Here is a 13,634-nt window from a genome sequence, read left to right as displayed (position 1 = left end):
TTAATCACTCATGAAGGTCTGCGTTATGCGGGGTTTTGATTGGCCAGGCCAGAGTCATGTGAGCAATGGCATCCCAAAGGGGAACCAGGTTGCTGCTACCAAAGAAAGAAAGAATGGGTGTATGGAAGGCAAATACATTAAACATCTTCTATAACCCATGCCCCTTGAAATAACTTTAAGGCAGGCTTGATAAATTTGAAGGAGGATTTAAATTTGCATATGGTGTGTATGTGCATACACATGTGTGTGTGCGCGCATGTGTGCGTGTGTGTGTTTAAAATCGATCAGAGAATAAGAAATGTGAATCTGTGTGTCATAAAAACACATTTTAAAATCTCAATTTAAGAAAAGAAATTAAAAAGAACCTCAGGATTGCAACTTAAGTCATTTATATCTTCAGCAATTATTGCCAAAGCCTAACTAGTTATTTTTGGGTAAAGTATTGAATATGCAAATTCAGACATTCTTTCTTTCCAGGCCTGCAATTATTCTCATCACTTTAGTAAACATATTAACAAACATTGCATTTGAACACAAATGCGTTTGCTTATTAACTTGAAAGCTGCATCTAAAACCGCAAATTGCTTCTGTGATTAAATTCCTAATTTTGCCATCAAACCCCAAATACAGTATTGCCTGTTGATTTAACAAGTGTTGAGCATGTGCATATTTCTGAAACTTTACCCTGTCCTCCCCCCAATTTTCATGCTTTTTGCTGTGTTTTGGTTTGAGATCTAAAATGTGAGATTTGTTTTTCTCCATAATGTGGTTGATAACTTCCACCTTCCTGCCCAGATGTGGTGTGATAAAGTAGATACCCTGAAGGACAGTAACTCGATACAATCCACAGTGAGGTGAATTCTATCATGAGATTACTTTTGAAGGTACCCGGACTCATCCAATTGATTTTCAGTTTGTTAGTTACAATTTCAAGGGATGATGTTCCCTAATTTTGTTAACCGCATTCAAATGAAAGACTCACTTTAGAACTTGGTGCCTTAAATTCTGCTAGCAAAAAGAAATATACCTGTGTGTATATTCATTATTGTTATTTCGTGTTAGTATGGTTTTGCTTTAAAAGGTCTTCAAGTCCTATTATAAATAGTTAAGTGAATAAGTAATCATTTGTAGGGTAAGTGAAAGCAGTGATGGGTTAATTTCCTACTTTGTAATTGTTTATTGACAAAATACTTCTGCTATTAATGAAAACTATATAGAGTTTAGAGGTGGCTAGGTTGCAGGATAGAATTAGATTATGCCATTCAGGAAACTTTTTTGAGCACCTACCATGTACTAAGTTGGATACTTTGATAGCACTTCCTCCATATCAAAATCATCACCATTCAATATAGTGTATGTGCTTTGAAAAGCACATTTAAGCCCCCAAACTTAGGCTTTTTATATTTATTTCATTCAGTATGTGAATTAATGTTTACAAACAACATGTGTACACACATTTAATTCATTATTAGATAAATTTATGTTTACACACAGTACATATGCACAGGTTCATTCTCTCTCTTAGCTCGTTCTTTGTGTCAGAAAGCAGTGTTTCATATACCCTTACCCATTTATATATTTTGTCTATTTCCTGGAAGTAACAATCATCGATTTCTTTATTTAGGAATAGCGCTATCAGTTTGGAAGCTTGCTGAGTTGCTAAGGTCTAAGTTGCTGAAGCTGCCTTTGAACCTGAGATCAGCCTCCCAAGTTCTGGGATGACAGGTGTGCGTGGCCCTGCCTGGCTGGCATTTGTATTTCTTTAGGCAGATATCTTTGCTCCATTATTCTAACAAATTAGACTTAATTCAGTTCCTTCTCTCTCTCTCTCTCTCTCTCTCTCTCTCTCTCTCTCTCTCTCTCCCCCCCCCCCCCCAATTTTGGCCAATATCCTTGTTGTGTAGAGGATGTAACAGATTTAGAAGTGAACTGCTCAAATGTTTATTTCCTCATGTATGCCAGCAGCTCAGCATTTCTTGTACCCCAAGATTCATCACTAGTCATTGCCCCCACACACATTGCCACAGAACTTCCACCCAAGCCAGTCCAAGTTCACAAGAGCTCTCTGAACAATACTCAGTAGTTTGTGAATTATGAGTAACCCATATTTTGCTTATGGATTCTACATGCAAATCCTAATTCATGTAGAACAAGCATGCAGACACTGAGATCTGACAGGGAACTTAAAAGATCATTCAGGAGTGTTACATGATGATTATGCAAAGGTGCTTAATCTTGTGACATTTACCACTGAGCTAATGCTGCAAAGTATAGTTGGCTCCTGCAGCAAGTGTGGTGTAAATGTCATATGATTGATGTGCTGGGGTACATAGCCCCGAAAGCCAAGGTTCTGTCTCTTTTGCTCCAAATCCTCATGCTAAGCCTTCTTAGATGAAACTAGGGTATGCAAATATACTTTCATGAAGTTTTAAAATAATTTCCACTTGTCAGAAAAGATTGTGTACTGATACTTAGAGTTCCTGGCAGGCTTTAAAATTCTTGGATAAGAGTAGAATTCTGTAAGTTTCACAAACAATTATGAATGTGTGAAACAAAAAGGCAATATCTGTTTCTGAAAGCTTCTCAGGAATTGGTGCTTTGATTTGTGCCATAACCAGGTACATTCTACTACTAGGTGCAGTGTTCATAAAGCCAGAAGAGTTGGATTATAATTTTTTAGGCAAGAAAATGAGCCTTGTTTGCAGATTTACTGGACACATGCTTCATCAAAGAAGGAACTATGTATGCCTTGAGTTTTCCTGAATATTTTATATTCAGATTAAAATATGAGACATATTTAGAAACCAGGCCCAAACACTAATATTTTGCATAAAAAAGATCAGCACACTCTGTTTCTCAGGATCAAATAACCTCTGGAAGCACAGGCCCAGAGAATATGTACACATTTCACAGTTCAAACAAAGACAGAGTTTTGGAATTCATATGTTTTCAGCAGGAGGGAAAACCATCAATATTTAATAAGTTATTGAGATATTTTATATCACCCACCTGGGAATGAGTTTCACTTAATAGTGAATCGCGTTAGGAAGGAGGGAAATAATTATATTGCTTTGTTAAAAGAAGGTTAGCATTCTTCAGGATACCTCAGAAATACCTTACTCTGAAGAGTTTGCTAAAATAAGTACACTCTGCATTTGATATAGGAGATACATATTTAAAAAAGAAAACTTTGCCTTTTCACATAGTGAAGTAATCTAACAATTGGTGTCTATATAGTGAAAAACAAACTAAAGAAAGTAAGAAGCATTTATGCATAATGGAACAAATCTTTTCTATTCTTTAGGATGAAAGCTTTTATATTTTAGATGCTTATCGAAGTAACATGTTTTCCCACATAGTTTATGACCTCTTAAATCTTTAATGCTATTAAGTAGGCAAGAAGTGCTTCTATGTATTTTTATTTATCTTAAGAGTTTTCTATATAGCTTCTGTGCCTTTATTATTCATTAGCTAAATGCAAAAACAGAATTTCAAAATGAAGCCATCAGGCACACTCAGGCTCCACACATTCTAACTCCTGCATAGACATATTTTTCCTATATAAACTGCTCTTTATATATAGTTGGAGTGCAAATACTCTTTATACTGAGCATCCTAAATTAAAAAATATGTAAAATCCTGGTGTGGTTGCTCACACTTGTAGCCACAGTATCGGAGAGGCTGAGACAGGAGGATCACAGTTTTGAAGCCAACCTCAGTCACTTAGCAAGGTACCATGAAACCTCCTTAGACCCTGCTTCAAAATAAAAGATAAAATAGGGCTGGGGCATAGCTCAGAGGTAGAATGTCCCTCGTTTCCATCCCCAGTGTCACCAAAATTAAATTAAAAAGATATATGGAATATTCCATATCTATCCTGATTTGAGTTTAAGAGAGTTATCCCACCTAATGGTTGATTCACTTAGTAACCGACTGCCCATTTTCACCTTAAAAATTCAAGCCACTCAGTTGTGATTTACTATCAGATTTCCTCTTTAAAGGCCAAGACCAGTGTGTCTCATCCTTTCTTCTTCAGATACAAATGCAAACACATCCATTTGTGGAAGGCCTATGTGTGCCAATACCCAACAGATACTTTCACATGCCTTGTATGACATCTGTAGAACAGCCCTGCAGGAAAGATGGTGTACTCTCCCTTTTATTGTTAAGTAATTTAGGCTCAGAAGAGTTAAGTCACTTACCCATAGTCACATCCCTGGTGATGGGCGAGTTTGATAGACCAGTGAGCACTGGGATCTGAGTCCCATTTCTTTGCATTATTTTGTGACATGAGAGGCTCGGCTTGGGCCTGGGGTGCAGACATGCCCGAGACACAAGAGCCGGGAAACTTGGAAAAAATCCTCTACAAACAATATAAGCTCCACGGGAGGAGCATGTTGCCGCAACTTTGTCCTTTTAAAAGTTGTTGTTGTTGTTACTGGGGATTGAACCCAGGGGCATTCTGCCTCCAAGTTATGTACATGATAGGGGCGGCTCAACAACATGTGTGCATGGAGGTCCCCCTCAGTCTGAACCATGGTATAAGACCACACACACCAATAAAAGCATATTAAAATCAAAATTTAAAAATCTCATATGTGATTCATGGTTGCTTCTTGTGAAAGGTACAGACCAGTTCTTCTCAAAATAAAAATTCTTAAAGATCTCATTAAGGCGTAGTTTCCAACTCAGTAGATGTGGGATATAGACTGAGATTCTGGATTTGCAACATGCCTTTAAATTCTGAGGCTGTAGCCATTGATCTACAGGCCATATTGTATATCAAGAGCACGGAATATTCACATTGAAGTATTTCTTTATTTTACTCGCTTCTCTGAGTTTCTGTATTACTATCAGTTGGGGAGGATAAGAGGAGGAAAAATTCATTAGGTATGATGGTTCAACTTCAAAACTCTAAGGGAAGAATATAAGTCAAGTAGAATAAAGCAAAGCAATATATTCATGCAAATATGGACTTGCCTTGGGGAAGATTTTAAGAGGTACACTACATGAAAATCAGAAAGCAAGAAAAAAGTCACAGCAGAAATTCACCACAAATGAGAGAAAGGTTACAGCTTTCTCTATTTTTGTCTAATTCTGTTCTTTTAAGTTCAAAAGAGAAAAAAAATGAGACCTCCAATTTTTTTCTCTTCTTTACGTTTTGCTCTCATTAGAAGTGTTGCTTGAGACCTGGTGAACTTGTGTGTGAGTATAAAAAGAAAAATCAAGAAAGCTTTGATTTAAAAAAAATGAGGAAATGTTAAAATTGTCCTTGAAATCATAGTTGAAAAACTGAGCTACAATTTAAGTGTGTGGTGCTTCCGATGCAACCGCGGTCAGTTATGAACCCACTAAACTATTATTGAAATTCTCATCTAAAAGGGGTGAGGGGGCATAATTTTAACCATTTTCTCAATATTTACCTGAGAAGCAATTGAGATAATAGAAGTATAACTTTATTATATGTATTGGGTTGTCTAGGTGATAGGTACCTAGTATAAAATTCATGTTAAGATTGTGGAATATGAGTGTGTTTTAATGGTGAAATCTTCTTTGATGTTTCGATTATGTGTGTGTGTGTGGTACGAGGGATTGAACCCAGGGATATTCTACCTCTGAGCTATATCCCCAACCCTGTTTTTTTTTTTTTTTACTTTTGAAACAGGGTCTCATTAAGTTACAAAGGGCCACACTAAGTTACTGAGGCTAGCCTTGAACCTATAATCCTCTTGTCACAGCCTCCCAAGAATTGGGATTACAGGTGTGAGCCACCATGCTGGACCTATGTATACTATTTAAAAATTCTCAAATTTTTAGGCTTTCTTACTTTCTTGTCCTTTTTTTTTTTTTTTTTTGGCTTCCTATTGGTAAAAATGCCTCTGGGTTTAATGCCAGGATTTTTCAGGCACCCTTGGTAGTAGTTAGGGTCTTAAACCACCGTGAGCCACTTTGTACATAACACTTAGATGGCTTAAGAAAGTGGAAAAGGCCTTGGGGACAGGTATTTACCCAGACAAATTGAAATAGATAGTTGAGCACTTCTCCAATTAATTTATTAAATGTGCTCAGTCGCTCCAGATAAATCAAAGAAATGTGCTTTTCTCTGCCTTCCTCTCCAGCAGGAGATTGGCCCACATTGTCTGAGATAATTACCTCAACTTTACTTCATCTCTACCCCTGCAGGCCCAGCCTCTATTTTTTTCTGCCCTAGCGAGCAAACTATTTTCACCTCTTTAGGGAACCTTTAAAAGTCTTCAACTTTTAGATACGACTGTGTTATGATTTCTGCTGTACTTTAACTTTTAGTGTCTGATGAATATATGGCCCACTGCTCTTTAGTTAATAACGAATAGTGAATGCATCACTTTTTATGTGTAAGAGAAATAATGTATTAAAGGAATTTTGTTATGTAAAGTCTTATTTATTTTTCAACTGATCATCGTCATCACTGTCATCATCATCATCATCATCGTCGTTGTCGTCATCACCGTCATCATCACTGTCATCGTCATCACCGTCATCATCATCGTCGTCGTCATCGTCGTCATCGTCATCACCGTCATCATCACTGTCATCGTCATCATCATCGTCATCATAATCACCATCATCATCGTCGTCGTCATCACCGTCGTCATCATCGTCATCATCATCATCATTGTCATCATCATCATCAGCAGCAGCAGCAGCAGCAACATCATCATCATCATCACCATCATCATCACTATGATACTGCGGATTGAGCCCAGTGGCATTCTACCTTCCAGCTGCACCCTAGCACATTCATTCATTCTTTCCTTTCTTCATTCACTCATTTTTGGTACATAGGATTGAACTTATGAGCATTCAACTGCTGAGCTACACCCCAGTCCTATTTTATTTTTATATTTTGAAACAGGGTCTCAGTAGGTTCCTAAGGGTCTCCATAAGTTGCAGAGGCTGGCCTCAATTCTGCAATCCTCCTTTCCCAGATTCCAAAGTACTGGGATTAAATGGAATGTGACACCATGTCTGGCCCTTTTTATTTTCTTTTAAATTTTGAAACAGAGTCTTAAGTTGTTGAGGATTTCTCTAAGTTAATGAGGTTGGCTTTGAATTTGCAATCCTCTTGTCTCAGCCTTCCGAGTACTGGAATTACAGTTGTGTGTCACTGACCTTGGTTTGAGTCTTCTTTTAAATATAAAACATTTGTTTTTCAGATGGCAGCTGAATGGAAGTAATATTGATATGAGCTTGGAACATCGCTACAAGTTGAATGGGGGAAATCTCGTGGTTTGGAACCCTAACAGAAATTGGGATACCGGAAGTTACCAATGTTTCGCCACAAATTCACTTGGAACCATTGTCAGCAGAGAAGCTAAACTCCAGTTTGCCTGTAAGTCCATGCCCATGCATCTTACAAAACCAGTAGTTGAAAAATATATCACTAAATTTATATGGCTCTTTTGGATGTCAGTGACAATCTGTGGGTTTTATTAACTTAAAAATCAAATTGAGAGCCAGGCGTGATGGTGCATGCTTGTAATCCCAGCATTCAGGAGGCTGAGACCGGAGGATCATAGTTCACGGACAGCCTCATCTACCTAGTGAAGTCCCCAGCAACTTAGCAGGCCCTGTTTCAAAATAAAGAATAAAAAATAGGGCAGGGTGTACCTCGGAGGTCAAATGCCCCTAGGTTCCATACCCAGACCTACACAAAAAAAGTTGAGGTAATACGATTCTTTAGATTTCTATATAATGAACAAATTAGATCTTAACATGCATATGTGGGTTTGCATTCTGTATTACTATTTTGAAAGGATTCCATGTATTGAATATAAAAAATGCAGGTAAGGGTGCTTTAATTGAGCAGCTATTCTGGTTTGTACAGAGTTAGTGATGAAGATAATATGAGAGAATTTCCAGGTGCGGTCTTTGCTCTCAAAGAGGAGTTAGGCGAGAAGGAAACAGTTCAAATAATGCTGTATTCATGTTGAACGTTACCACCGCCAGTCTCACCAACATGTACAGGAATGAAAAAGGGAGAGAGAGCGGGACGCACAAGGAGCGACGCCATGTCATGTGTGCTTGTATGTTTGTATCGATTTGAACCTTACTATAATATGTAAGCACAGTGCACCAAAAGAGTGTGGTGTGTTTGTGTGTGTACGCATATAGATGTTACGGTGAAATACGTAACGGTGTGTGAGGTGAGAAATAATTCCCCCAACACAACCACACAGAGATAAAGAGCGCATGTTCTTGTCCTGAGCTAAGGATAAGTGTACATAGCTCGGACATTGCTGAAGATTTAAAGAAGTTTATTAAAAAGATAGAAATACTGAAGACAGTTAAAGCCCCATGCCATTCAGAAATGGCATGGAGGTGGGGGGCAACTCCAGTGAATTCACCCAAAGACCCTGCGTGCGGAGTGTTCCTATCCTGACCAAGTCTGCGGCAGGTCCCTTGATATGTAGATATGTTGCCCTATCCCTAGCCCAGCCAGATCTGCCTCCTTTGAGGCTGTGGGGGGGCACCTCTGCCTTGGCACAGACCCCACACCTTTTGTTGTTCTCCCAAAATGTGTTGTGTTACTTATCCAGGATCTGGGGTTTCCTCCCATCCTTGAGGCAGTTTGTCTCTCCTTAGAAATGTCGAGAAGCCCTACTGGCCTTGCTTTCTTTACTCTTCTTTAGAAATGTAAAAAGGCCTTTTTTCCTGACACACCTGGCTTTCTTTGCTGCCAAAGATATATTTTCAAAATTGGAAATCTTTCCCGATACTGGTACATGAATACATTTTGAAACCTCTTCCCAATACTAGTAATATATATATATATTTATATATATATATATATATATACATATATATTTTGCATATATATGCAGTTTTATTTATGCATTTTACTTATACATTCTACTGACATTCAAACTGATATAAGCATATGTATACCTATGTAATATATGCACATATATAATGTATTATAAGTGGATATATGTACGTATGTACACACGTATATAGGTATGTGTGTATATTACATTTAACAAACATGGAAATTTTTTATGAAGAAAATAATGCAGGTTGTGACATACATTTTATCTGCTTTGGAGTATATGACCTTCAGTGCCTTTGGAGGTCAAATGAATTGAACCTGGGTCAACACATGGTCCAAAGAGAAAAATAAAGAAACAAAAAATTATATTGTTTCTCCATGGAATTTGGAGTTGGGACCACAGGCTGAATTTAGTTTGAATCTTGGAGTTGGGACCCTAGCTGAATTTGGTTTGAATCTTTACCTAGTTTCAACGTTTTTTACTAGTTAGTTCTGCTTGGTGAGGATTGGGAATCGTGCATATATTGCATATTGTGTTGACTTTGGCACTAAGGTCTCTCGAGTCTTTACACCTCAGCGTTCTGCAGGTAGAACGTGAGTGCTCTTTTAGTGCAGTGGCATCCCCCACAAACCATTATTAAATTCATGATGTGTCATTTAATGCATGGCCTGTTCTTTACTTCCCATTTTTATAATGGCAATGAAATATGTTGTTTCTAGTTCTCTGATAGTCAGAATTTTAAGGATTTTTTTTCATCATAAACAATAACTTATTTTCTATTATCCTTAGTAGTAACTTTGCATTCTTAGTGTATTTTCATAATTACTGAAGGTTAAATGAAGTCATTTATTTTTAATGCTTTTATTGGTATATTGTGGTCTCACATCATAATGTAGTTCAGAGTGATAGGAAAATACATGCACACAGCACTGGGTGAGCCTCCCCCGGCGCCCTCTCCACTTCCTCCCCGTACATGACATGGAGATTGACGTTGGTAAGTTCACACATTACTTACACCAGTGACTCCTTCATTAATGCCCCCCCCCACTTCTCCACTGGCGTTTCCTCTCCTTCATCTGAAGTCCCTCCTGCTTCTTAGTTGCTTCCTAGATTCTGCACATGAGATAAAACATAACCTTTCACTCTCTTGACTGGCATTTTAAGTACATATTACATATACAAATATATAGTATATACTATATATTTTTATCTATATAAAACATATATAATATCAAACATATAATAACAGTTATATAATATATAGCAAATCTATATAGAAAATATATATTATATATAATAATATATAGATATATGTATAATATTTTCATGAATACTTGTATATATGCATATATTTTGCATGATACTGGGGACTGAACCCAGGGCTACATAACCAGCCCTATTTTTTTTTTATTTTGAAACAGGATTTCAGTAAGTTGTGAAAGGCTTTACTGAGCTGCTGAGGCTGTCCTTGAACCTGGAATCTTCCTGTTTCAGCCTCCCAAGTACTAGGGTTACAGATGTGAGCCATCATACCCAGCTTGTACAGTTTTTTACCACAATTTTGGCAAAATCTCTTATGTGTCTGTGTTTTGCCTGGCTTCTTTGCCAACAACCAGATCCCTTTCCAATTTTGTATTATTTTTAATTTTTAATTTTATTTAATTATTTATTATTTGCAGGTCTGGGATGGAATCCAGGGGCATTTGACCTCCGAGCTGCACCCCCTGCACTATTTTTTATTCTTTATTTTGAAACCGGGTCTCACTGAGTTGCAGCGGGCCTCCCTAAGTAGCTGAGGCTGTCCGGGAACCGTGATCCTCCAGGTCTATTTTTTAAAATGTCTTAGTCAATTTTTAAACAGTTGTAACCTTTAATATGTTACACTTAAAAATTCAAGTATATTTCATGCTCTTGCATTTTAAAGAATACCATATTGTTGCCTTAAATATGAAGACAGCAGCTGAGCATGGCGACGCACTCACTCCTCTAATGTTAGCACTTGGGGGCTGAGACAGGAGGGTCACAGGTTTGAGGCCAGTCTCAGCAATTTAACAAAACTTTCAGCAGTGTAGCAAGACCCTGTTTAAAACTGAAAAGGGCTAGGTGTATAGCTTGGCAAGTAGAATGTCTTTGGGTTCAATCCCAGTAGAACATGTAACATACACACACACACACACACACACACACACACACACACATATGAAATATGTTTGTTAATAATTGTTGAACTGTTTATTCAAGAATTCTGAGTCTTCTGCTCAGTTTCCTTCTGGTATTAGTGCTCTTGAAAAAGCGAAGTTGACTAGACTAATTTTAGGTTTGGGGACCTCAGCCTCACCCACTGGATCTTTGGGTTCGCTTTGTTGTATATGGTAGGATAATTTTTCTTCATCATTTTAGTTTAAAATACAACTATTTCCAGCATATCTCTAAATTTATGTCTATTTTAATTTACTCTGCTTAGAACTTGAAAATTTCTCTTATTATAATTGGACATTTTTGCATATAGTTCAGGAAAGTTTCTTTCTTCGTCATCTTTTAGTTTTATATTTTAAAAAGCCAGTTGTCCACCAGGCAACAATTTTGGCAAAATATATTATGTGTCTGTATACTTGCCTTCGTTGCCAACAACCAGACCCCTTTCCATTTTTTGCATTATTTTTTAAATTGTGATATTAAACTGTGATACACACCTGTAAGCCCAATACTTGGGAGACTGAGACAGCATGATCCCAGTTTCATGGCCAGCCTCAGCAACTTAGTGAGACCCTCTGCAACTTAGCCAGACTCTGTTTCAAAATTTAAAAAGGCTGGAGGCTTAGTTTAGAGGCAAAATGCCCCTGGGTTCAATGGTTCAATTCCTAATAACACACACACACACATACACACACACACACACACACACACACACACGCACGTCACCTTTGTATTGGACATTTTTTGTCCCAGCTTTGAAGTGCTTTTCCGCTGTATTTTTCCTATCAATTCTGTCCTGACTCATAAAAGCCACATCTTTTTTTATAATCTTTTGAAGTTAAAGACTCTTTCCTAAAATGTCATTCCTCCACTACTTCCATTTGGTGCTTCCATTTTTATATTTAAGAATTTTCAATAGGTTCCTGAACAGATGGTGTCCAAACTCTGTCTTGCCAGCAGATGGTTTGAGGTCTGTCCTGGGCCTGCAGTCTGTGCTCCCTGGAGGATGGAGCATCTTCATTGATGTGTAGGGATAAGTGCAGCCCTCAGCCTTCTTCCCTGTTTCCTGGAGTCTTTCTCTAAATATCCTCCTCCTTTTATGTAGTGATAATTTTCTCATTAAGTTTCTTCATGCCAGGCCAGGCGTGGTAGCATACTTGTCAGGCAGAGACAGGAAAATCACAGGTTCAAGACCACCCTCAGCAGTATAGTAAGACTCAGCAACCTAGAGAGACCTGTTTCCAAACACAACACTCAATGAATACTTTGTACATGTGTGTTTCTGTAACTCTGAACCTCACTATGATGTATAATTATAATCAACCAATAAAAATAATATTGAAAAAGAGAAAGTATTCTTATAGGAAAACACAAACAAGCAAACCAAGCTTGGTATATAATTCAGAGGTAGACTCCCCCTGGGTGCAATCTCCAGTATCACCAAAACAAACAATCAAAAATTATTTTATATTCTATAATATGTGAGGAAATATAATTAACTTACATGCTTTTAATCGGGTCCTCCTAGACACTGTGGCTTTTGTGAAAAATACCTCTGAAATTATATTGCCCCTCCTCCAGGCTGTTCCTGATTTCTGGCCAGCTTTTCTAGGCAGAGTGAGGTGAAATTGTGGAGTCAGCAGTGAGATTTGACCCTACTTTCAAAGTAATAAGCTACCCTGTTACTGTTTCATAGCTGCTGGGAGAAGACATTTGTGTCCAGGGTCAGTGGAAAAGAACATTTTATTACTCTCAAGACATCAAGAACAGTGAACTCCAGGATGTCGATCCGGTTCCCCTTGGCCTCTGAGGCCCTCAGGAGAGGCCGTGTGGCGGGGCAGAGGCCAAACCCACAGCTGAGGAGCACTGTGTGCAGAGAATCTGCCTCTTGTAGGGCAAACAATAAGCACACGTGTTCTTTGACCTAGAGGGATCACATAACCTTATTCCTTTACTTTGCTCTCTACAAACAGATCCCTGAGAAAGGACCATGGTAGAGACGCTGAGCCTTTCAGGCCTGGACACCCAGCAAAAACATGCAAGAAAATGCAGAGAGCGTGCTGGGCTGCCCCTCCCACAAGTGTTATTTGCTTTGCCTGCTTCTGTCTGCCCTTGACTTTCTGAGTAGAGTTCCACCTATGAGCGTCATGTGATGGGAAAGGCCTCTTTTCCCAAGATAAACCTTATAGATGTTTACCTTGGGGCTTTCTATCATCCTCTTCTTCTTGGTCTTCCAAGTTTTATTTACTCCCATGCTTGGTGGTGGTAAATTGTTTAACAGTCTTGGTGTACAGTGAGATTCTTTTTTTTTTTTTTTTTTTTTTGGTACTGAGGATTGAACACAGGGGCATTTGACCTCCAAGCTACATGTATCCGAGTCCTGTTTTATTTTATTTATATATATATATATATATATATATATATATATATATATATATATATATATTGAAACAGAGTCTCACACAGATTTGCAAAGAGCCTTCGTAATTTGCAGAGGGTGTCCTCAAACCTGTGATCCTCACTTCTCATCCTCCCAAGTACTGGACTTACTGGCATGGACCACAGTGCACAGCTTAGATTCTTTTGATTTGTGTTGTCACTGTCTGTCCGTCTTTGTTTGTCTCTTTC

The 13,634-nt window shown here is 38.1% G+C and overlaps 1 protein-coding gene across 1 annotated transcript in view; it reads left to right on the top strand.

Moving 5' to 3' along the window:
- The window catches only part of CNTN3 (contactin 3), a gene marked incomplete at both ends in the record, with an annotated part of 208,780 nt that overhangs the window by 29,300 nt on the left and 165,846 nt on the right, over positions 1–13,634 (top strand). The window contains one exon of the mRNA XM_080718026.1: positions 7,197–7,372. Within this exon, the coding sequence (XP_080574152.1) occupies positions 7,197–7,372 (176 nt within the window). The remainder of the gene's footprint in view (positions 1–7,196; positions 7,373–13,634) is intronic.

The sequence above is a fragment of the Muscardinus avellanarius genome (assembly GCF_963383645.1).
Source record: "Muscardinus avellanarius genome assembly, chromosome: 22".
In the NCBI taxonomy this organism is placed as follows: domain Eukaryota; kingdom Metazoa; phylum Chordata; class Mammalia; order Rodentia; family Gliridae; genus Muscardinus; species Muscardinus avellanarius.
Note: the sequence above shows the minus strand (reverse complement) of the source record. Positions and strands in the feature narration are given on the sequence as shown.